The sequence below is a fragment of the Eptatretus burgeri genome, chromosome 3 (assembly GCF_056783735.1).
Source record: "Eptatretus burgeri isolate ZD-2024b chromosome 3, Ebu_testis_v1, whole genome shotgun sequence".
NCBI lineage: Eukaryota > Metazoa > Chordata > Myxini > Myxiniformes > Myxinidae > Eptatretus > Eptatretus burgeri.
Window position 1 is genome coordinate 115282542 of NC_140963.1, and position 26292 is coordinate 115308833.

Here is a 26292-nt window from a genome sequence, read left to right on the forward strand (position 1 = left end):
AGAACTTTCCGAACAATATTTTATTTCCATTGTATAAAGAATGCCACGAGTATGTTCGGCTGTTATATCTGCAAAAGGTGGCAACTTTTATGAGTCAAAAATTTAGATTAAATTTTGTTCAACAAAACGATTCCATGATTTCTTTTTTATCTGCAATTGTTTATTTGTTCTGTGCTTTAATTGCAGAGTACATTGAAACATTAAACTGCATAAATTTCAGTAAAAACTGGAAAAATGGGGGCGTTCTAAAACTCTCGACTGGTGGAGTATATATATATATATATATGACATGACATGACAGTTGGTGGCAGAGGAGTTGGAATCCATTACCAAGCAGCGTGTGGAGTGCTTGCCAAATGGCTTAAGCATTCAAGCAAGCACTTCAACGACCTTTTGGATTTTTGCTCAAAAAACGGCTGGCTTGGCAGGCGATTAGTGATGTCCACAGCGAAGATCGGGCATTCGATGATGAGCGCTTTATCATAATTACATTCATTTCACTCAATGAAGTTACACCTTCGGCACATTCCTTAATCTTTTCTTAACTCAATATAATTCTCTGAACAGTGGACAAAAGTTAAGTTTCATGCTTTGGCAATTTGTACATTTGGCAAAAAGGGGGATCACAGCCTTGCTTGCTTCAATTAGATTCTGTACATAAATACGCTCAGTTATAAGAATTGTTAATTTCATTATATTTTCAGATTTAATTCCAGATTTCGACAGTTTTTTGAGTCCACTCGCTCCAATCCTCAAATCTGAGGACAGATTTCGATTATCCACATTCTACTTGAATTGGTCCATGAGAGGTCGCCAAGGCTTTTTGAGGAGGCTGAACTCAAATTGCACATGAAGACCCCTGCGGGGTGAACACGGGCTGACCAAGAGTAAGCCTGTTTTGGGCTTTAATTTAATAAGCCCATTAATTAATCTTCAAAAGGAGTGTTTAGCTTTAACAAAATACCCAGTTAGCATTCATTCACTCCCTTGGAGGTCTTTTAGTATGCATGCAAAATTTTGGCCTGCCAGAGGTTTCATGGTTTTGGAGTTATGGAGGAGACACACAGACACACTGACATTTATTGTTGTAGATGCATAGGCCATCATTGTTGCCATTTGTAGCGGAAGATGGCTGTCCAGGTTTGATGTGTAAGCACCTCGTAATATAATGAATTGCACATGGAAACAGTACGAGTTTCCTCTGATTATGTTTATCTGATTCGTTTTCATCTGTATTTTCGTTTACCAACTACTTACTTAACGATTTCCTTCCAATTCAGACTCCACATATTGTTGTGGTATAACTTTGGTTGTGTCTTCACATCATTAGCTGAGTTGCTTCATCTTATTATGAATATATTCTTACAATCTTAATTGTTAACCTGTGCTATGATCAACTTGTGTTGTGGTGGAGGAGGGGGGGGGAGGTGGAGACAGATATCATTTGAAAGTGGAAGAAATTAAAACAAAGAGAATTAAATATTTTTGATAAATTTGAAGCAAATAGTCACTCACTGTCAGTTATTTTTACATCAGAAACTTTCATGAGATTAACTTAGCTTTCACACATGATCGGCACCAGTGAGGTGTGATTATTATTTAACAAAAAAAAAATGTTCAATTATTGCAGCTTTCAATGGAACCAAAATGCATAAAACTTGTAGGGCTGAACTTTTCGAAATACGCACTTAAAAAGCTGTTATTAAATTGTCAATGTTCATGCATCCTCTCTCAGCAAATTCACCGCCTCCCCCTTCTCCCACTTCTCTGCATCCACCCTTCCAAAAAAAAATAATAATAAAAATCCCAAAAACTTGTCCAAAAGCCGACCCCACATAATTTTGGAAATGTTGCAGCAAATAAAGTATTTTTAAATCAATAATGAATTGCCCAGGATCATTATACACTTTTCGTATGTCTACACATCATGCAGTAAGTCCCTCAAGGAAGGACATCATTGAAATCATGCATTTCCAAAAATATTAAGAATGTGGCCATTTTCCAATGCTTGATTCATCGGAAGGCCTCATTGTACTGTTTCTTGACTTTGGCCTTGTGCTGCAGACGCTGGCAGTAACAACAAGTATGGCCTCCGGTGCAAGGCGTGCAAGCTCAGCATCCACCACAAATGCGTCGACAGCATGGAATACTTGCGCTGCATGGGAAAAATGGTACGTGAGGAAAACTATCTCCACATACACTTGCTGAAGCATCGAGAAAGCATTTGAAAGTTTGACTCAGACAAACTCAGAAGTGTAAATGATTGTTTTACCATGGAACCTCATTTCAAAACCACTCCAAATGTCCTGCACTATAAAATTGTTCCTCTTCATGCTCTCTGAGAAATCCAGCCCACAATGTCACATCATACTTTTGGAACATTTGATGAATACACGAGCAAAAGTATACCCGTCCCCAATGACGGGAAAAGCAAGCAAAAATACCCGTCTCGAGTGATGGAAAAGTTTAAGTTAACCTATCTATTTAGATTATTTCATGCACTTTAAAGAAAGAGTAATTGTGTTTCACCCAAATAATCTGGCCTATTCAACTTGAGACCATTTCGTCGCCCTGTTTGCCAAAAAATGCTATATTGATCACTATAGACTCATTTTGCAGCCTCAAACGGATGTGGAGACTGTGGGCACATAGCCCATGTTACTTCCCGCACACACTTGAATCGGTACCCCGAGTACGGAGTTTGTAGCTTCAAATATGTGGCGTGCATGGGGAACAAAACCAGCGAGAGAGAGATTTTTGCCTTTATAGGTGTGTGTGTGTGTGTGTGTGTGTGTGTGTGTGTGTGTGTGTGTGTGTGTGTGTGTGTGTGTGTGTGTGCATGAGTGCGTGCGTGCACGTGTGTGTGAGTGTGTCTCCTCCATAACTCCAAAACCATAAACCTTGCAGCCTGAAACTTTGCATGCGAACTCAGAAAACTCCAAGGAAGGGCAAGAGTGAAAATTGGGTGTATGGGTTAATTAAAACACCCCTTTTGTAGGTAATTAACGGCCTTATTTAATTACATCCTTCATCAGGTGATCCTCCACCACTTCACCCTCTGGGGTCTTGAGACATTTCCTGGGTAACCTCCCTGGGGTCTGAAGCCGCCATGTTTTTTTGGCCTGCTCAACCATGCTATGACTTGGAACAGGCCACAGCGATATCTTTACAATAAAATTTTTTTTTCACTATCCCCACTCATATGATTTGAATGCCTGTTCATCATAACTTCGAATTGCTGGGTACATTGCAATGCTTATAAATGCCCAGATACATCAGCGTTCGTTGCTTAATGTCATTTCCGCGCATGTGGTCACCACGAGAATCTCTTAAACGAAGCAGAATCACAAAATTTTATCTCCAGAATGGAACTTTCAAGCAGTTTCCACTCCTAGAAAAGTGTTCATTTGTCCAATTCGGACATATTTGGTATTTCAGGCGTCTCCGGAGGTGCATGTTTAATATGATGGTTCGGTTATTGCTGATCGCATGCCAAGCGAGCCGTTTCTTATCAACCATTTTGTTGGAGTCCTTAAGCCAATTGGGGAGCGCTCTGCAATATTCGCACTGTCACTGAATACTATACGTCGATCGACTTGAACAAAATTCAGGGGTCATTTGAATGCTTTCTTCCCCACCTGTTGTTCTGCGGTGCAACAGGTGGTGGCTGGCTCGGTGAAAATTTTTATTTTCCACGACGTTTCCCCTTTTTGTACGATCTTCCATTATACGACCCATCACTTCGGCAGAGACAAATACAAATAAAAACGAGAAGGTCAATCGGTAGAGCGCATACATCCGCCACGCAATGCCTGATCCTCGAGAACATATCTGGCCCAATACATTTTTGAAATATCATGTTATATATTTCGTTTTTGGCATGATGGCAAGATCCCTGTGTCGTAAGAGGCGACCAGGGTTGAGTCAGGAAGGGCATCCGGCGTAAAACGTGCCAAATCACTATGCGGATCATACGGATGATCCGCTGTGGCGACCCCTAACGGGAGCAGCCGAAAGAAGAAGAAGAAGATATTTCGTTTTTGGCCCGATCTCTCAATGGTGAAGAATTACTTTATAAATTAAATAATTCTCGTATTCAGATTCGGATTCAGATCTTCACCAAAATCGAATCAATTCGTCTTTGCCACACACCCAACGTGTCCACCAAGTTTCGTCCCAATCTGTCTGCAACTTTTTGAGATATCGTGCTACATATCGTTTTGGCCCTTTCTCTCCCATGGTGAAGAATCACTGACAAAATTCTAGTAGTCGGATCCAGATCCAGAGCGACACCAAAATCTAATCAGTTCGTCCTTGTCACACACTGAACCTGTTCACACAATTTCATCCGAATCCATCTCCAACTTTTTGAGATATCCTGTGTACAGTCAAACAGACAAACAGACAGAAAGGGGGTGAAAAGATAACCTCCTTCACCTTCAGTGGTGGAGGTTATTAAACGTTTCGTTTTTCGAAGTTTCTTCAACCATCATGCTTGCTGAAGCCTCTTGGCGTGCGTTTAAGTTTCAATGGCGATCCTGTAGTTCTTCACCATAGGTAGGAAGGCAAAATAAATTATTTGTTCACAATGAGTGAAAAATATTTTTCATTATGAAATAATTAATCACCATATCATGGCAGGAAAGCCGAGAGGTACACATGCTTGCTCTGTGGAGCCTGGATTGGAATCCCAACCCAGCTATAAACTGTCATCCCGGTGTTTCACAAGCAGGGTGATGTGTGTGTGTGTGTGTGTGTGTGTGTGTGTGTGTGTGTGTGTGTGTGTGTGTGTGTGTGTGTGTGTGTGTGTGTTGTTCATAAAGCATACCATATTCTCTCTGCTGACTCCCCTACCCCCACCCCTCTCTCCCTTTGTCCCATCCTCCCTCCACCCCCTCTTAAGACAGTGCAGCACCCTCCTCCCACACCTCTCTCCGCCACCCCCACCCCACCCCCTCTCTATCCAGTTCTCTCTCTCTCTCTCTCTCTCTCTCTCTCTCTCTCTCTCTCTCTCTCTCTCTCTCTCTCTCTCTCTCTCTCTCTCTCTCACTCATACTCCAACACTCTCTCTCACACTCTCTGTCTCTCTGTCTCTCTCATTTTCTCTCATAATCTCTCTCCCTCTCTCTTTCTCTCTGGACGTGTCTGGACACTGCTTATTTCCATATGTGTCTGGACGGTGATTATGTCCGAATGGTGGTTATCTCTGGAAGATGGATATATCTGGATGGTCCCTCCCCTCACACTGCCTTACCTTGCCCTCACTTGTCCTCCCCTCATGCTGCCTTGACATTTCCTGCCCAATCCTTCCCCTTTCCCACACACTGCCTCCCTCCCCTCACATTGCTTCCTCCCCCCTCACGCTGCCTTCTATCGTGCTGCCTTCTCCTCCCCTCACACTGCCTTCCCTTTCCCTCACACTGCCTTTCCTTTCCCTCACACTTCCTTCCCCTTCCCTCACACTGCCTTCCCCTTCCCTCGCTCTGCCTCCCCTTCCCTCACACAGTTTTCCCCTCCCCTCATGCTGCCACCCCCATCATGCCACCCCCAATCATGCCTCCTATTGTGCTGCCTTTCCCTCCTCTCGCGGTGCCCCCCCACCATCCTCACGCTGTCTTCCCATTCCCTGCCCAATCCCTCCAATTTCTCACACGCTGCCTTCCATCATGCTGCCTTCTCCTCCCCTTGCACTGCCTTCCCTTTCCCTCACACTGCCTTCCCCTTCCCTCATACTGCCTTCCCTTTCCCTCACAATGCCTTCCCTTTCCCTCACACTGCCTTCCCCTTCCCTCACTCTGCCTTCCCCTTCCCTCATGCTGCCTCCCTCCATCATGCCTCCTTCTATCGTGCTGCCTTTCCCCTTCCCTCACTCAGAATGACGGAACACAAACCATTTTAGGATATCATTAAATAAGGCCTTTAGTTATCTTCAAAAGGGGTATTTTTATTAACCCAAACACCAATTTTGACTCATGCACTTCCTTGGAGTTCCCTTCATGTGCTTGCAAAGTTTTGGGCTGCTGTGTTTCACGGCTTTGCAGATATGGAGGACACACACACACACACACACACACACACACACACACACACACACACACACACACACACACACACACACACACACACACACACACACACACACACACACACACACACACACACACACACACACATATCACCCCCTTCCATGGTCTTCTTGCCGAATAAGTTGCATAAAGCAACCATGAAAGGCTACCCAATGAAAGCCCTTTGCTGTTTCAAACCCTTCCCAGAGTTCCTCCATGCTTAAAGACATTCACAAATCGTACACACATGAGAATCCCAATGCTACACACCCCTTCAGCTGCTGGACTGGTTTCGTTGCTTGTTGCTGAATCATCAGTGGCAGTGTGTATATATGTACCATACATATATATATATATATATATATATATATATATATGTTTGTATGTATGTATGTATGTATGTTCCCGAAATACAGCCAAAACGGAACTCGACAATGCAAAAATTTTAGGGCCACTTTACTCACCATTCACCTGCGGTGTGCATTATCAAGTTTCCTTCAAATCGGGCAACAAAAAAAAATATTAAAAAATCAATTCCTGATTCATTCAAGTACTCTTTGGGAGTATTTGATTAATACAAACAACCTCAGTGGCATAGTTCGCTGGAGCTGTCTTATTTTTTCTTGAAATGATTTTTTTCATCAACCGCTGTCACAATGGGAACCCAACGGGTCGTCTGGTATCTCTCTTTAATTCCAGCAATCTCTGTGTGTCTGTGACTGCTGTTTCTCGACAACCACTGGTCCGATCTAATTGAAACTTGCCAGGTATATTGCTGGGGCCCTGAGTATGTGCCGTTTCAATGTTTGATATTAATCGGACAAGTGGTTCCCAAGTTATGGCCATTTATTTACCAAACCAATGACAGGACACGTTGCTGCGTACGCATTGCCATTGGGGAAGAAATCCTCAGCCGCGTTCCCCATTACGGGTTACAACGTACGGACTTCCGGATAGTGATGACTTCGTGTATTCCAATAATTTCTCGATTTCTTATGTGCATTTATCGATAAACACAATGCCCCAATCCAGTCATCGTTTACGAGAGTGAAGGAACGGCCTGTGTAGTTGTTTGAAAATTTTTTTGTTTGTTTTTTTTGCACATACGGCCAAGCAAGTATGGCCATGCACGTACGGGCATGCGAGAGCGAAGGAACAGTCTGTGTGGTTGTTGTTTCTGGCACGCAGTTTGAAAGTTTTTTTTTTCCACGTACGGCCATGCACGTATGAGCATGCACTAGTTTTACTAAAACTCTCATCTTGTATGTATGTATGTATGTATGTTCCCAAAATACAGCCAAAACGGTAAAAGATAGCGCAAAAACTTTTGGGTCACCTAACTCACCATTCGCCTGCGGTGTGCAGTCTTAAGTTTCGTTCAAATCGGGCAACGAAAAAAGTTATTAAAAATTCAATTCCCGGTTCAGTAAAGTACTTTTCGGGAGAACTTGATCAATGCAAACAACCTCAGTGGCATAGTTCGCTGGAGCTATGTTTGTTTTTTCTTGAAATGATTTTTTTCATCAACTGCTGTCACAATGGGAACCCAACGGATTCACCGGTCATCTCGTATCTATATACTATATATATATATATATATATATACATATATATATATATATATATATATATATATATATATATATATCAGTACTCCATGTGGAGGGATGGCATGGGGAAAAACTGGCCGCTCCATCAAATGTGGTCAAAATGATACACTGAAAATATGTCATCAATTGAGTTGAGGAAATTAAGATGGCATTATTTTCCAACCTTTCCTTTGATTAAGCAATCTGCATGAACAATATGCCTCCAATTTGCTTCAACAGGCGTTATCAATAGATTAGTAGCTCAAATATTGAAATTAATTCAAGGCAAAGAAAGTGGTTTTACCGCTACTGCTATATTAGCTCAGATCACCCGCTCTTAAAACCGTAGCCAGATCAAGCCGGACACGTTTCCTCATGACCCACATATGACATAAAAATTTCATTACTTTGGCTTCAGATCTTTGACATTCCCATTCCATGCTGAGATTTTAGATTGAAATCTACACTTTTCTGTGGTCCAGTGCCTCCTTCAATATCCGTATAACACACAAAACCCACACTGACATCCCTTTATGTCATTGTCTTCCACGTGATATCTGTATCAACTCGACCATCAGCCTTCTATGCCGTGGAGCAACCAAAGAGAGAACACAGTACTTGCATTGACTCTCAATCACTTGATTAATCAAACAATAACTCTCAGTAATTTTTCATCAACTCAATGTGGAAACTCCCCAAAATCGATTATTGAATTTTAAAAAGTTTTTTTTGAAAAACGATTATTCATAGTGTTTTTTTTTTTGTTGTTTTTGTTGTTGGGTTGGGAATTTTAATATGTTATAACAATTCCTCCCTTTCCTGTTGATTCCTTTTTTTTCATTTTTTGGGGAATTGCAGGTCTGGTTCACCTGATGACCGTATATGCGTGATGTATTATCTCTAAAGTATGACCATCATCATTTCGCATTGTGCAGCGCTATCGGATGTCAAATGGCCTAACTTTAAATTTCTCTCAGCTCAGCTGATCGTAACTGTCTTGCTGTTTTTTTTATGTTGTTTTTTTTAAACTCAACCTGTTATTGAACCCACTTTTTCAGCCCAAAGGTTTTCGAAGACATTACAGTTCACCACTCCTGGTGAATGAGCAATTTTCCTGCATCAAAGAGGTCGTTCCATGTGGTGAGCCACTTTTGCTTTGAATTACTGCACAGAACAGAACACAAGGTCACATTATACTGTGAACTGTTGGAGAGTCTAAACAAAAATAATGCACCAGGAGTGACTTTTTACTGTTGTTAAATTGTTCATATTCTTTGTTGACTCCAAAGCTTTGCCTTGAGATTGACTTTCTTTTCGATATCACTGACTTCCATTACTTATAATCTTGGCATTCATCGCATAAAATGTTATTTTTCTTCCTTTAGGCCCCTTTTTACTTCGTTCTTGCTTCCTGTACACTTACAAGCACTCCTGCATAACACCCCTGGAATTGGATAGAGTTTAAAGGAAATGACTTCTGTTCTCATGAGGGCCCTTTGGCAATTGAAACATTTGCTTCTGTGTACATTTCCATGCTCGAGTTTTGCCATGGTTGAGTATGGCGTACCGTCACAAGATGTAACACGAGATCTTTTGTCTCGTGTTACATCTTATGAGTGGACTCGTGTTAAGATGTAACACAAGTCCACTTATTTCCACCCTGGTTCTTGCAACGGAAGTATTAATGTCAAAATTCCCTGCCTGAGATATCCAAGTACAAACCAGGCTGCCATACTCTGCTTCGCTTTCATGGTGTGATATGCAGGCAGGGCGATTCATCGACGCGTGCGCCGTCTCTCGGACATTAAGTTGGGTGTCCTATCTGTCAGCATGAGTTAGTGGACATTAATAATCCCAGGGTGTCCTTCACGAAGATTAGGCAAAGTATTGCAACACCAAAGTATAACATACAGGGATGCAATGCATCCATGACACAGCTTTGCCCCACACCCCCAACCCCCTCCCAGAAAATGATGCTATCCATAGCCATGTGCTGCAAATGGAAGAAGAACAAGAAGAAGCTTTAAGGGTCTGACATGATGGGGAAACATTCAAATCAATTAGCTCTTGGGAAAGGTTTCAGTCATTTAATTGGCAGGTTGAATGGTCTTTTTTACAATTAGTCATTTCAAGGGCTTTTTAGCTGGAGATTCATTCTTTGGTCACTTCGGCAATGCACCTCTCACGTTATACCCATTAAGCCAACACCATGAAACACTCACATTCTTTCACGTGCACATATTGCACTCGTTTGCACATTTTCCCTTCTCGGCATGCACGGTTAAATTGTATTTCGATCGCCATTTTGATCAAGCATTTTATGCAGATGACTGTTTCATAAGAATCTTCCAAATGGTCCCGTTATTGAGTGCCGAACAAAAGGTAACTATAGAGCGGCACTCAGTAGAGTGCATTCCTCCAAAATAATGAACAGGTTACGTTTTGTATGCCACTGATAAGCTAGATCTGCTCACCTGAACCAAAATCGAATCCACACAAGGGTCATTCCATGTCAAATCATCAAAGAATCTGCCGTCATCTCTCAGATTTTTGTAAAACTTTGGGAACCAATTGGGACCCATGAAAAACGGCAGGAACTCAAATATTTTTGCTAACAGCCTCTTAATTAGTGAGATACAGACTAACGAACTTTGGACTAATTCGCACGACGTCGCGAATTCAAATGGCCATATCTCTAAAAGTATAACACCTAGAGAGCTGGTTTTGGTGTCATTTTAAAGGTATTTTCATGCCCTATGAATTTGTCTGGGCAACATTTTCCTACCTCCAACCACAAAAAAAGTTATCACAAAATATAAACTTCAATCGTGAATCCCCAAAAAATGTATCCTTCAAATTTACTCAAATTCATCCCAGAGGCACCTTATGATGTCAAGAAGCTTCCACATAAATTTTGTGATGGGCATTCCAATAGTTTCTGAGATCTGAGCAATAATGTACATGTACGTATGGCATATAGGTTCGAAAATCAGCATTTGTAATGTATTATACAATCAATAAGTGAGTTCAAGTACACAGTGTTCACTAACCTGACTTAGGCTTTCAATTTCCTCTTCAATGCAGCAACAGCAGCACTTGTTTCTTCCCCTCAGGTCCAGTTGAAAATGAAAGTATATGATACTTCAAAGCAATTGATGGTCGTTCCCTGTGTTCCCTGTCATGGCTAGGTTAGAATGATTGTATAATACATTACAAATGCTGATTTTCGAACCTATATGCCATACGTACATGTACATTATTGCTCATATCTCAGAAACTATTGGAGTGCCCATCACAAAACTTATGTGGAAGCTTCTTGACATCATAAAGTACCTCTGGGATGAATTTGAGGAAATTTGAAGGATACATTTTTGGGGGATTCACGATTGAAGTTTATATTTTGTGATAACTTTTTTGTGGTTGGAGGTAGGAAAATGTTTCCCAGACAAATTCATAGGGCATGAAAATACCTTTAAAATGACACCAAAACCAGCTCTCCAGGTGTTATACTTTTAGAGATATGGCCATTTGAATTCGTGACGTCGTGCTAATTAGTCCAAAGTTCGTTAGTCTGTATCTCACTAATTAAGAGGCTGTTAGCAAAAATATTTGAGTTCTTGCCGTTTTTCATGGGTCCCAATTGGTTCCCAAAGTTTTACAAAAATCTGAGAGATGACGGCAGATTCTTTGATGATTTGACATGGAATGACCCTTGTTCTCATCACCAGCTAACTCGTCCACCTTGTTTTGTCATAACTCGTCCACGTTTTGAAATATCATGCCACATTTCGTTTTGGCACAATCTCTCAATGATGAAGAAACGCTTAAGAATATACTTTTTTTTAATTCTCGGATCCGGATTCGGATCTTCACCCAAATCGAATCAATTTGGCCTGGTGACACACCCAAACCTGTCCACCAAGTTTGGTCCAAATCCATCCATAACTTTTTGAAATACCATGCTATGTGTCATTTTTGGCACTACCTCTCAATGATTCAGCATAACCTTTAAAATTCTAGTATCAGGATCTGGATCCAGATCTTCAACAAAATCCAATCAATTCGTCCTCACACATCCAACATGTCTATCAAATTTCGTCCTAATCTGTCCACAACTTTTTGAGATATCCTGCTCAGAGCCAAACAGAAAAACGGACAGACAAACGGATAGATAGACAGATGAAAAATCGCTCATGGAGCGACACTTGGCAAATCAGAACAAAGTAGAATGGCACTCGGTAGAGCGCATACCTCCACCAGGCTGAACAGTTCACGTTTTGTATCCCACTGATGGGCTGGATCTGAACCAAAATATAATCTGCTTGTTCTTGCCACCTATCTAACTCATCTACCTAGTTTTGCCATAACTCATCCACAACTTTTTGAGATATTATGATATATATATATATATATATATATATATATATATATATATATATATATATATAGTTTTTTGCCCTTATCTCTCAATTAGGCCTATGTTGACCTTTTGACCTCAAAAATAATTAATTGGTGGCCTGATTCATTGACCTGATATTGCAAATGCTCTTCAAATTTCAAGTCAATTGGATGAAAATTGAGGATTTTAGAAATTTCGCCCTTGTTAACCTTTTGGCGTATGTTGACTTTTTGTCCTATATTGACCTCAAAAATAATCGTTGGTTAAATTCAGTGACCTGATATGTAAATGATCTGAAAATTTCAAGTCAATCGGTATTAAAATTGCCGATTTTTGAAATTTGGTCTACGTTGACCTTTTGGCCTATGTTGACCTTTTGGCCTACATTGACCTCCAAAATAATAGGTGTTGAATTCAGTGATGTGATATTCAAATGCTCTTCAAATTATAAGTCAATCAGATGAAAATTGACAATTTTAGGAACTTGGCACATGTTGACCTTTGAGCCTATGTTAATCTTTTGGCCTATTTTGACCTTTTAGCCCATGTTGACCTCAAAAATAATAGTTGCTTGAATTCTTTGACCTGATATGCAAATGATGTTCAAATTTCAAGTCAATGAGATGAAAATTGAGGATTTTATAAATTTGGCCTATTTTGACCTTTTGGCCTAAATTGACCTCAAACATAATTGGTGGTTGAATTCATTAACCTAATACGCAAAACCTCTTCAAATTTGAAGTTAATCGGATGAAAACTGAGGGTTCTAGAAATTTCAAAAAGTTGTCGACCTTTATTTAGCCTCCAAAAAATATAGGATTCGGTCGGCCCACCAACTCCATCATTTGGTGAAGTATCGCGAACATTGGTTTAAAATCGTGACCTGTTGGCGATTGAAGGTGAGCGGACAGACAAACGGAAGTGATCAACATACTTGTCAAGAAAAAAAAATTAAAATTGCCAAGTAATAAACAGAAAGACAGTCAAAGAGACAGGGGTGAGAGCATCACCTCCGTCCACCTTCGGTTGTGGAGGTAAAAATGAAAAGTTTTTGAAAAATGTTGAGATAATTTTTTTTTTTTGCATCTCTTTAGATACATTGTGAGTGAGATGTTGCTAACATCTTGAACTTTGCATTCACTCTTTCTTACAAACTCGTCTGAAGAGGAAGATCCATTGAGGACTGAGAAATTTGTGCGCAATGCCTTTCGACGAGATTGCTGGAAAGGTGAGGCTCCAGTGGTTTTTCTCACTCCCGTGCACATGTTCATTGTTTTTTGTGTTTCAAAAGTGCTGAATGCCGTACAAGTAATCCTAGCAACGCACGGTCACTTGGTGTGGCAGGTTATGGGAAGAAGGTGGACCCCGTGTATGAGGCTTTGCGCTTTGGCACGTCGCTGGCTCAGCGCAGCAAACCACGCCATGGCATACAATGGGACAGCAATTCCGCGATGAAACGCAGCTTGGTGCAACTCTCACCGCATTATCTACTATACTGCAAATTATTTGATGTGAATGTTAAGTGAACACGTTATGATTGGTCCACTTGTTATCCTTCAATGACATTCTGAATAGATCGCTGCAGCTGACATAACTTTTGGAATTGTGGAAACATCTAATTGGTGAGACTTCTGAAAAAGTCCGAGCTCGATACGAATGGGCTTTTGATATGTCATGCAAAACGGCTCTCTACACAAATCCCAAATGTTCTACAAAGTTCATGTGCACAGATTGAAGCTGTAGACATTCCAGAGCAAGCTAAAATAGCTCTCGGTGGAGTGCATACCTCCACCTGCCTGAACAGTTTACATTTTGTATTCCATTGATAGGTCGGATCTGGATCCGGACCTGAGCCAAAATCTAATCTGCTTATTTTTGGCACTTTACCCAACTCATCCACCAAGTTTTTTTTTTTTTCATAACTCGTCCGCAACTTTTTTGAAATATCATGCTCCATATCTCGTTTTTGGCACCATCTCTCAATGGTGCGCATCCAATTAGAAATTAAATAAATTCTCAGATCCGGATCTGGATCTTCACCAAAATCCAATCGATTTGTCCTTCTCGCACACCCAACCTGCCCACCAGATTTCGTCCGAATTCGTCCGCAACATTTTGACATGTCGTGCTCACAGACAAACAGACAGGGGTGAAAACACGAACCTCCGTCCTTCTTCGGTGGCGAAGGTAAAAATTCAAGAACAACTGGGAATGACAATTTGTGCTTGATCTTACACCACCCATTTATCGCATCAGAGATCAACGCTCATGGAAGAGCAGAATAATAAGAATTGAAGGTATTAACAAACTGACAATGGGGTTCAGTGGAAGTGGCAAGCGAAGGAGATTTAGGATAAAAGAGGATCTAATATGTTTGTGCATGCTCCAGGCAAACAGAAGAGAAAAGATCATGCAGGGGTGGGAATTGGAAAGAACATGAAATGGTGATGGGTTGTTGTTTGTAAGAACTGGAGGGAAGAATATGAAAGGACAAACTCAGGGAAGCAATTTTACCGACAAGGTGAAAGAGGATAAAGGAGCGAAGGTATTAGCTTTCGGAAAGGTAGCAACGAATGGGTTATTGCATGAACAAGTGTGTCCAATTGAATCTTAGGAGGAGGGAAGAGGAAGAGAAAGCAACAGGGACAAAACCGGATTAAAGGCAATAAAGAACCACAAAGCCAACCACCCGTCTGTTGTGCAGGAAGGAACGCAGGCCATGATCATGAGTCACCTGATGAGAGATGCTGACGACCTTAAGAACCTCAACTTGAATGGCACCCAGAAGCATTGCCCGAGTCAGGGTTTTCCACTGCGCCATGGCGAGCAGCATGCAAGTGCTGAACAATATAAAAGAATTGCCATGGCTGTCGACGTGTCGTCCGAGTAGAGGGTGTTGTACGCCCATTGCGGACAGCTTGGCGAGCAGGGCCAGGTGCCACACCGTGTCGAAAGTGTTTACCTCAAGTCCTTTCACCTGTTGCTTATTACATCCATGATCGCACAGAAACTCATTAGACTCATCACAGCAATCATAGCATGTGGCAAAGAAGTATATCCATATGGGATCCAAATTATTCCAATGTCCAAACTTTTTCACTCCATCTGAGCACACCCACTTGTCATGTGGTATCTTCATGCTCTGTTTTTTTGTTTGTTTGTTTTTTGTTTTTAATGTAAATTATTTTTCCGCTGCTTATTAGTTCCTGACCGATTTCACTGGAGTTGACTACGGGTTTGCTGTCCGTCTGTCCGTCCATTCATCCATCCGTCCCACCTGCGGTTTTTCAGACTTTTTTTCCCCATACCCTTTGACATATTCAACTGAATCATGGTACACGGATTTATGATGATAAGTTACAGAAGAAGTTCTAGTTTCAGGGTGTTTCATCAATTTTTCATAGAGTTATGTCCTTTTGGACTTGGAAATTATTACATCGGAAGGGGACATGTATTGCAAAGCAATTCGCGCTCTTTTACAGTGTAACTTGCTGCACTTGATGTTGAAACCAAGTGTTCAATAAACATTTTCCACACATTACAATTAGAGGTTGCCAAAGCATTAATGTGCATCCTGTTTCATTGAGCTGCCACAGGGGCTTGAAAAAGTAACTAGAACAGATTGATGTCATTCATATGACTAGTACGTGCGTGGCCGTACGTGCAAAAAAAACAAAAAACTTTCAAACAGCGAGCCAGAAACAACAACCACACGGACCGTTCCTTCGCTCTCGCGTGCCCGTCCGTGCGTGGCCCGGAAGTTCGCATATCGCAGTTACGATTATTCGCAATTTAGTTTTAATGGCCTATTATTCAATTAGCGCCAACGTATTTTGCCTTTTCGCAATGTCATCGCAAGGAAAAACACAAAGAGAAGAGAAGAGAAAAAAAAAAACGTACGTGCAAAAAAACAAACAGAGAAAACCTCTTTCAAACAACCACACAGGCCGTTCCTTCACTCTCGTAAACGACGACTGGATTGGGGCATTGTGTTTATAAATGTGCATAAGAAATCGAGAAATTATTAGAATACACCAAGTCATCACTATCCGGAAGCCCGTACGTTGTAACCCGTAATGGGGAACGCGGCTGACGTTCTCTTCCCCATCGGCCACGCCCACGCAGCAACGTTTTCTGTCATTGGTTGGTCAATAAATGGCAATAACTTGGGAGGCACTTGTCCAAAATTGGAATTAACGAGTTTAAAATTATCTTATGTCCACATCAGATTTTTTTCCATCCAGGATCACATCTCTTAAGTACATGCAATATTATCGTCGTTAATCTCAGTTTGATTCCCTCAGCCCACCAAAGATAGATGGAGGTTATGTTTTCACCCCTCTCTGTCTGTCTCTGTCTGTTTGTGAACAAAATATCTCAAAAAGTTGGGGACAGATACAGACGAAATTCGCTGGAGAGTTTGTGTAAGTGAAAATGACGGGATGATTACGTTTTGATGAAGATCCGAATTCAGATCTGGATCCGAGAATTTTTTAAAGTGATTTTTCACCATTTAGAGAAAAGGCCAAAAACGACATGTCGCGGGATATCTCAAAAGGTTGTGGGAGGATTCGAACGAAACTTGGTGCGCAAGTTTGGTATGTTACAAGGAAGAATTGATTCGATTTTGGTGAAGATCTGAATCTGGATCCAGATCTGAGAATATTTTAAGTGATTCATCTCCATTGAGTGATACGACAAAAACAACACATAGTGCCCCTTTCAAATGTTTCACCTTTTGTTGCCTTATAGCCTGGAATTAAACTTCCCCCCTTTATTTACACATCGTAACCAACAACTTCAAAGTGAAAAAGAAATTCCACAAATTTCAGAAAATTAATAAAAAAATACAAAACTACATTATCTTGGTTGGATACGTGTCCACCCCTCCCTGAGTTAATACTTGGTGGAAGCAACTTTGACACCAATTACAGCTGTGAGGCTGTTGGGGTGGGTCTCCACCAACTTTACACACCTTGATTGGGAAATATTTTCCCATTCTTCTGGGCAAATCTGTTCAAGCTCAGTCAAGCTGTGTTGGGAATGTTGATGGACAGCAATCTTCAAGTCATGCCGCAGATTTTTCGATTGGATTTAAGTCGTGGCTCTAACTGGGTCACTCAAGGACATTTATCTTTTTGTTGCTCAGCCACTCCGGTGTAGCTTTGGCTGTGTGTTTTGGGTCGTTGTCACGCTGAAAGTTGAACTCCCATTTCACATAAGACGTACCGTTTTGCATTTCGGCCAAAAAGTTCCATCTTGGTTTCATCAAACAACAAAACATTTTCCCACATGGCTTCAGAATCTCCAGAGTGTTTTTTTGCATACCTCAAACAGGACTTCAAGGGGGCATTTTTGAGTAATGGCTTCCTTCTTGCCACCCTACCGTACAAGCCAGACTTGTGGAGTGCTTTGGATATTGTTGTCACATATACACAGTGACAAATCTTTGCCATAAAGGCATGTACCTCTTTCAAAGATGCCATTGGCCTCTTTGATCAGTCTCCTCCTTGCTTGGTCGTCCAGTTTGAAGCCAGACAGTCAGATCTAGGCAGGCTCTTGGTGGTACCATACACCTTCCACTTCTTAATGATCGTCTTAATTGTGCTCCAAGGGATATTTCAGGCTTTGAAATATTTTAAAACCCATCCTGTGCCTTTCCACAACTTTATCCTTTTGAAAGCTCCTTGGTGCTCATGGTTGAGTCTGCTGTGAAATGCGCTATCAGCAGAGGAAACCGCCAGGAGCCGCTCATTTTATTCTGAAATAAGCAGAATCACGACAATTTAACACAGGAAGAGTCCATTGAACTTGGTGTGTGATTTTGAACGTGATTATTTATACCTGAGCTAATTTACAATCGTTATTGTAAGCGGGGTGGACACTTATCCCAAGCAAGATATGCTCGTTTTGTATTTTTAATTAATTTTCTGATATTTGTGTAATTTGTAATTTTTCACTTGGAAGTTGTGGTTTGCGATGTGTAAATAAAGGTGGAAAAAGTCTGATTTAATGCAATTTAATTCCAGGTTATGATGCAACAAAAGGTGAAAATTTTTGAAAGGAGGTGTAGACTTTCTATATGCACTGTAAAGCACAATATCTCAAAAAGTTATGGACGGATTCTGATGGATGAGTTGGTTCGGTGACGAGAACAAGTCGATGAGATATTAGTTCAGGTCCGAATCCAGATCCGGCCTATCATTGGGATATAAAATGTAAACTAATCGGCTTGGCGGAGGCACCCACTCCACTGAGCGCCCTTCTCGGTTTTACTGTTTTTAAAATCAATTTCAAGAGCAATAGAAAGGCTGCATTGGTGGGTGAGGCAGGATGTGGTGCGTTTCTGCAGGATGGAGACCTCACGGATGTGCCCGAAGAACTTGACAGCAGCAGCGCTCCGGGAGACGTGACCCTCGAAGCAAAGGAGCCGTGTGCAGGTGGCAGATTTTTTTAAAATATTTTTCTCTTTCGTGAATCCCGCAGTGTTGGCGCAGAGGTAATCTGGGATAATCTTCTTGGAAAATATAATTTGTAGTGTTTAGCAAGTTGTCGATCCATGAACCAGCAATTGTTCTCCTCTTTCTCCGGATAACATTTTCTGCACAAACTTTTTTTTTAACACCAAAAAAATTTCACACTACGAAGCCGCTAAATCCCAATGATTTTTCTATCGGTTTGTCGTGTTTATTTTATGTTAACAACTGCAACTTGTACCATTCTATTGCCAGCAAATCTCGCCGTGCTGAGCTCAACAGAAAGTGAAAAAGAGAAGGCCAGGAAGTCACAAGAGGCCACAAAAGAGTCCCAGGTACTCAAGGCTGTCGCATTACATACTGTGTCCTAAGATACTTGGATATGTGAGTAAACATTGATTTGGTAAGTCCACATTGAGGTTGCTTCATCTTAAAAGCCGACGACAACCTCTCTCAATGGTCACGATTATTCCCAACTTCTTGTGGGGTCGTTGGGGGGGAATGTTTACGCCCCGAGGTCTTTGGCAAGTCGACTACAAATAAAAGGACTTGCATTCCACCGGATGTGAAGGTATTTGCAATTTGTTGAGGATGCCGACGATAACTTCCCGACTCTTCGCAAAAGCCACTTCCACCGACAGCCAGCGTTGGATTGATGGCTTGATCTTGTCCTGACGGATGATTCTGCATGGTGAAACACCAGGGTGACTATTTATAACTGGGTGGAGATTCAAACCTGGGCTGGACAACTGGATGCAAGTGTTTATACCTCTACACTCGTCTTCCAACCTTTTAATCCTGAGGGGCTTAACTTGCTGTTGTCACTCAGACTGACATAGTAAATACCAGGAAATGCTTGATCACGATTTCGCATCTTGTATAAATTAACTTGATCTGGTTATCCTGGTTGGCATCCCAATTTGAAGACTCGGCTTATGATGTTGCGATCCAAAAGTTTAAATGCCATGAAGAAGAAACACACTTAAAAGCTTTTGTCGTTCCGAAGTTTCAGAGACAAAAACACGATTTCCATTTCAAAGCCATCAGGAAACTCACCATCAGCAGGACAAATCGGACACTGCCGGCTGGAAAAAAAAAAACCACAGACAAAAGGATCAATGACTGTGCTGGGTTCATGGTGCTGGGAAATTCATTCATGACTTTTTTGGGGGGAGGTTGTGGAGGATGGTTGGGGGGAGGGGCGGTTTTACCCCCTACACCCATATTGTGTTTATTTTCACAACAATGGGGATAGCTGACTGCACCAATTTATAATATTAATCCTTATTATAATTCACAGACCGGTGTGTTTGTGTGTTTGTCATGCTACTCCTCTTACAGTTCTGGGCTGATTACATCCAGACTTGCCACATAGGATCAGCATGACCCCAATTGATGTAGTGGGGTGTTTTTTTTAATATCTTTGATGGTGGTGGTTGGGGGGAGGGGGGGAGGAGGAGGAGGGGGGATGGAGAGTGAACACAAATTCTCGATGTAAATGTGTATCGTGTAGCGCCGCCTCCAGGTGGTGGAGGGTATTACAAGTCTCCACCATTTACAGTCCAGTGTTCCTGTCCACACGTTTTCCAGTACAGCTCGTCGTTTTGAATTATAAGCAGTAGGTATGTTTTTGCTTCATGCACGTAACCTGGGTTATGTTTTTTTTTCGCATACACTGTCAGTTGTCTAAACGCTACCCAAATAAAGGTATGCATCAGAAGAACGTGTCGCATGCTTGAAACAAGATCGCCCGTGGAGCGGGTACTCTGCTAGTTTTAATGAATGTACAAAGAGGAATCCACATGGTGTGATTAAAAAGACCAAACCACAAAACATCCACACAAGTGCTCAGGTTTTTCCAGCTTTATTCATTAGACTCTCACACAGCGCTCCTCCTGTATTATTATCAAGGCTCTCCAGAAGCTACATACAAGGTCAGATTAGGTGTGGGAGCATGCGCCAGAGCAGCGCGTCACTGCGTCCACTTTCCTCCGGTACTCCAGGGGTCTCCGTCTGGCGATCCCCCAGTTTTCAAAGTTTTCAAATTAGGAGGTCGAGCAATTTCAAAAACTTACCACCACCTATAGGAGGCGTGCGTGCAGTCGGTCAGTGCCCGTCCCAACACGATGGTGTCCACTCTAGTAGTGCTACGCGTGGAGTCGACGGGTACCAGCCTAGTGGGGCGGGGTCGAGGTTGTTTGAAAGTTCTTCGAGCTTCCTGTTTTGATTTTCTTCTGCTCGTTTCACTTTTTTTTACCGTTCACAGCGAGGCAATACAATGAGTCAGTCGGCAGTGCGGGGATCGTTTGAAGATGAAAGAGAGGAGGAATCTCATCAAGAAGGGGCAGGACCCTCGAAAAAGTCAAAATGGTACAATCATTCAACTCGGCTTGGAGCAGTGATCCCGATTTGGCACAATGGATCGGCTGTGATTGTGACGTTAACGCCATTTGTAAGGTTTGTGACTGTAAATTTGCTTTTCCCAACAAATCACACCTCAAACAACATGGGAAATCATCCAAGCACGCAAACCCTGTGAATCCTAAGAAACAGCAGGTGGACAGAGGGAAAAAATTTTTTAAGAAGAAAGCGCTGGAGCCGAACCTGGAAGAACAAGTGGCAAAAGCCGAAGTTTTATTTGGAGGTTTCATGGCCGAACATCGGATTCCTTTTCGGCAGGGAGACCTCCTGACCGATGTCATGAAAGCAATGTTCCCCGACTCAAAAATCACCCAAAAGCTGCAGATGAAATGTACCAAGGCATCGCACGTCATGCAGTATGGCATCGCCCATGAGGAGGAACGGTCACTAGCTTCCATTTGTCAGGACACGATGTTTTCGCTCATTGAAGATGAAAGCACCGATGTATCTGTCGAGCAAATCCTGGCCGTTGTGGTCCCATTTTTCCATGACAGTAAAGTGTTTGATGCTCTGCTGGATGCTGTTGTAGTGGACGACGCAACAGCTCGTGGTCGATACAAATCTGTCGAGGACTTGTTGGCAAGCAAAGCCAACAGGAACATACTGGGCTTTGCCAGCGATAGCTGTTCGACGATGATGGGTGAGAAAAGCGGGTTTCAGGCGCTACTGAAGGCGGATAATCCATCAGTCTTCGTAATGAGCTGCGTATGCCGTTCGTTTGCTTTGTGTGCAAGTGATGCAGCTCACCATCTACCGTCGTGGTTGGAGTCTGTGATGAAGGACATATGCTGCTATTTCTCCAGGAGCAGCAAATTAATGCACGGATTCAAGCTTATTCAGGAGGCCATACAAATTGAGCAGCAATCGCATCCCAAAGCTCGCTCGGACTCGGTGGCTATCGGGGGGTCAAGTTGTAGCCCGTATTGTCGAACAATGGGATGCGCTCTTGCTGGTTTTTTTTCAGGCGCAGACACCAAGCGATCGCGTGGATGGCGCAGCCCAAATTCATAAAACCATGACGACACCTGGGACAAAACACATGTTCCTCTTTCTGAACTTCCTACTGCCCAAGCTAGATAGGATGAACAAGGAATTTCAGTCCGAAAGCTTCAGAACGCATGTTACCTTCAGTTCCATCCGCGATTCATATCGCGAAATCATACCGCTATTCATTCACCGCGAAGTGATTGAACGATGCGACCTGTCTGAAGCGGACCCCAAAAACCCTGAGATCCAGCTGCCACTGATGAAAATCCACGTGGGGGGTCGCTGTACTACACTGCTGGAAAAAGAGCCTCTGAAAGAGAAAGAACAGTTGTTCAGAAAGGATTGCTTGGCATTTCTGCAGGAGCTCACAGGGCAGATGAAGAAACGGTTCGACCTTTCCGCAAACAGCGTTCTTGCCCACTTATCATGTCTTGATCCGAAGACCGCTCTCTCTCTCTCTCTCTCTCTCTCTCTCTCTCTCTCTCTCTCTCTCTCTCTCTCTCTCTCTCTCTCTCTCTCTCTCTCTCTCTCTCTCTCTCTCTCTCTCTCTCTCTCTCTCTCTCTCTCTCTCTCTCTCTCTCTCTCTCTCTCTCTCTCTCTCTCTCTCTCTCTCTCTCTCTCTCTCTCTCTCTCTCTCTCTCTCTCTCTCTCTCTCTCTCTCTCTCTCTCTCTCTCGTCCTCATCCATCCCTTTCAGGATTAGCGGCAAAATTCCTTCAACTCATTTCGGAGGAGAATCTCGACAAGTTTGACGATGAATGGCGCGCTCTTCAGTTCGCCAACGACACTGTGAAGGGCCTTGGTGTTGATATGAATCCAGTCCAATTCTGGGACGCTCTCATGAGTGTAAAAGACAGAAATGGTGACCTTACGTATGGAACTCTTGGGAAGTTCATGTGCACCTTACTGGCCCTACCTCATTCCTCGGCATGCTTCGAACGGATTTTTTCGGAAATAAACATGGTGAAAACACCTCAAACTAACCGACTGCATGCGTCAACAGTCGCCAACAGAATACTGTCACGGCAGACCATCAGTCGCCAGGGAGCACAGTGCCGCACATGGCAGCCACCCAAGGTTCTTGTGGAAGATGTACAATATGGCAGATGCCATGCGCGATACAAGGAGATTTGTGACGGGGACACTGACTCGGTTCGTTTCTATGATGTGGAGGGCCAGGACAACGATGCCGCTTAGAGAAGATAACGAAGCCGGTTTGTTAGTGAGTCCGTGGACCTACGAGTCGTTCATATGTATCGCATGAGTGATTTTTGATTTTTTTCGCTCCCAATCTTCTAATATTAGCGAATTCTGCTGTGCCGACTATAGGTTTCTATCGTCATCACTTTTCCTAAACCTTGTGAATTCTTGGCTTTTTTCATTGGCTCACCTTGGCATTTATGAAAATGAGGACTGGTCACACTGATAGCGTCTGCCAGATTTGTGTTTATATTTTCGGAGGTTTCGCTCGGTGCTCTTCAGGGCGTTAAAGCAAATCTGGAAAAAAACGGACATTTAAAAAAAACAAGTTTTAACGTTTGTGTGGACTTTGTACCGATGTATCACGTGACACGTGTACAGACACGCAGGCAGAATGGTGGATTGTCCGCAAAGTATATTTCACGGAACCAGCATAATTGAGTTATATGATTGAATGCATTCACTGCTCGACCTCGCAACCTGTCCCCCAGAGAGACTGCCTCTCCATTGCGTCTGCCAGGTCTATGTCTATATTTTTGGATGCTTTGCGAAATGCTCCACAGGGAATAAATGCAAATCTTCTTACAAAAAAAAACGGTCTTTTTAAAATAAAGTTATAATGTTTGTGCGAACATCGAACCGATGCACCATGTGACGTGCACAGACGAGCAGGCAAAAATGGCGCATTTTCTGCAATGTTTATTTCGTGGGCAATTTAACTTTGCGATGTCTCCAGGGTTGTTCTGCATTAAAGTGCAACTCTTTTTTGGATAAAGTCGTTTTATGTCATTAACTGCTGCGTGTGTGGTGAAGACTGGCTTTAAAGTTAAAGGGATCCTATATGGGATGCAGCGACAGCCTGGCCAACCGTTGCTTATCAACCATTTAAATGGAGTGCTTAAGCCAATTGCTGAGCACCCATTGTTCGCAGCAGTACCCCACTACGTCGTTCTGATCGAATATTCAATTTTTTTTGATGTTTTTGCCACGCCACGTCATTCAGAGTGAGTGGTTTGTGCTCCATCACTTTGAGCGAGTGGCTCGTTCTCTGTCACCCTGAGCGAGTGGTTCATGCTCCGTCACCCTGAGCGAGTGGTTCATGCTCCGTCACCCTGAGCAAGTGGTTCGTGCTCTATCACACTGAGCGAGTGGTTCATGCTCTGTCACCCTGAGTGGTTCGTACTCCATCACCCTGAGCAAGTGGTTCATGCTCTGTCACCCTGAGTGGTTCGTGCTCCATCACCCTGAGCAAGTGGTTCATGCTCTGTCACCCTGAGCGAGTGGTTCGTACTCTATCACCCTGAGCGAGTGGTTCGTGCTCCATCACCCTGAGCGAGTGGTTTGTGCTCCATCACCCTGAGCGATTTGCTGTGAAATATCACCTGATTTCCAAGCTGTTTACCATATTAACGTGTTTTCGAAATTACGAAGCCAAATATTTTTTTCCACCTGTCACACACAGCTGTTTATCAGAATAATATTTGTGAACATATTCCTGTAACATGTCTATATAAATGCAACGTTGTATATATATATATATATATATATATATATATATATATATATATATATATATATATATATATATATATATATATATATATATATATATATATATATATATATATATATATATATATATATATATATATATATATATATATATATATATATATATATATATATATATATATATATATACGTTTGTATAGCCTGGTGTTGGCGCAGTGGTTAGGGCAGCGGCTTGGGATCCAAAAGGTCCTGAGTTCAAGCCCCGTTGGGCCACTGAATTAATACACCAGAGGGTTGACTCAGCCTGTCATCCTTCCGAGGTCGGCGAAAGGAGTACCAGTGTACTGGGCCGGTGTATACCCCGGTTAAAATAGGTGTACCATATCCCTGTGTCATAAGAGGCGACCAGGGTTGCGTCAGGAAGGGCATCCGGCGTAAAACATGTGCCAAATCACTATGCGGATCATACGGATGATCCGCTGTGGCGACCCCTAATGGGAGCAGCCGAAAGAAGAAGATATATATATATATATATATATATATATATATATATATATATATATATATATATATCTATATATATATATGTTTGTATATATTTGTATATATATATGTATATGTGTATATATGTATGTATGTATGTATGTATATATATATATATATATATATATATATATATATATATATATATATATATATATATATATATATATATATATTAGACATAGGCAGCATGAGGGGCATAAATCCCATGTAATTACATGAGGCCCCGAGATGACAAGGGGCCCCAACACAACCGCTCGTAATTCACAATCTTTCATGAAAGGCTCCTGAGGGTGGGATGTCACTTTGCAGACAAAACGTATCAACTTTGTGAGTATTGATAGACACAGCGCGCAAAGGGAATGCTTTCTGTCAAGAAAAGAAAGCACTGTGACACAATGAATCGATAAAAAAATGTTTTTCCTGGTATTTAACTAGACAGGACTAGTACAAAATTTGGGGGTGAGGTTAGGTTAGTCGAGAAAGCAAGTGGAATAAGACCGACGTTTAATGTTTACGAATACAACAATGATCACAATAAAATTTGTATAATTCCTCATGTGGTTGCATGTCAATATTGTTTAGCAAATCTAAACTACAAATTATTGTATTATCACAAACACCATTCATTAGTAAATGGACGAACCCATGCGCACGCAGAACATTGTGGTTTTTTATTCAGAGCACCTGTCCCAATCATGAAATGAAATTACCCCACTGGTGCTGGAAAGCGAAAAAAGCTCAACAATGGGGGAAAAGGGTTTAAAATCACCAGAAATTAACTTTTTTCATCACACAAACGGCAGAACCAGAAAAGGGTCCGAGGCTGAGCACATTTGCTGGGGTGTGTTCCATTACCGATCAGCTTGTAGTCCGCTCGCCAAATGACTTTTAGCACTCAAGCAAGCAGTCCAACGAAACGTCAGATGAGGAACGTCTGGCTAGGCAAGCGATAGCAAGCTGATTGATCATGGAACACACTTCTTGGATCAGATTTTTGCATGAGGTAGTGTTTATGGCTGGCGGTGAGATGTGAGATAAGGAGGTTGCCGTAATTATATTCACATAAAATAATTTGAATTTTCTCCACGGGAGTGGCCA

At 42.0% G+C, this 26292-nt stretch overlaps 1 protein-coding gene across 2 annotated transcripts in view; it reads left to right on the forward strand.

Annotated features, from left to right (window-relative positions):
* The window catches only part of STAC (SH3 and cysteine rich domain), a 202706-nt gene that overhangs the window by 68279 nt on the left and 108135 nt on the right, over positions 1 to 26292 (forward strand). For both annotated transcript variants that reach the window (XM_085875202.1, XM_085875203.1), the window contains exons 3-8: positions 2065 to 2171; positions 8713 to 8794; positions 13219 to 13281; positions 13398 to 13519; positions 18406 to 18493; positions 18785 to 18864. In XM_085875202.1, coding sequence (XP_085731328.1) covers positions 2065 to 2171; positions 8713 to 8794; positions 13219 to 13281; positions 13398 to 13519; positions 18406 to 18493; positions 18785 to 18864 — 542 coding nt within the window. The remainder of the gene's footprint in view (positions 1 to 2064; positions 2172 to 8712; positions 8795 to 13218; positions 13282 to 13397; positions 13520 to 18405; positions 18494 to 18784; positions 18865 to 26292) is intronic.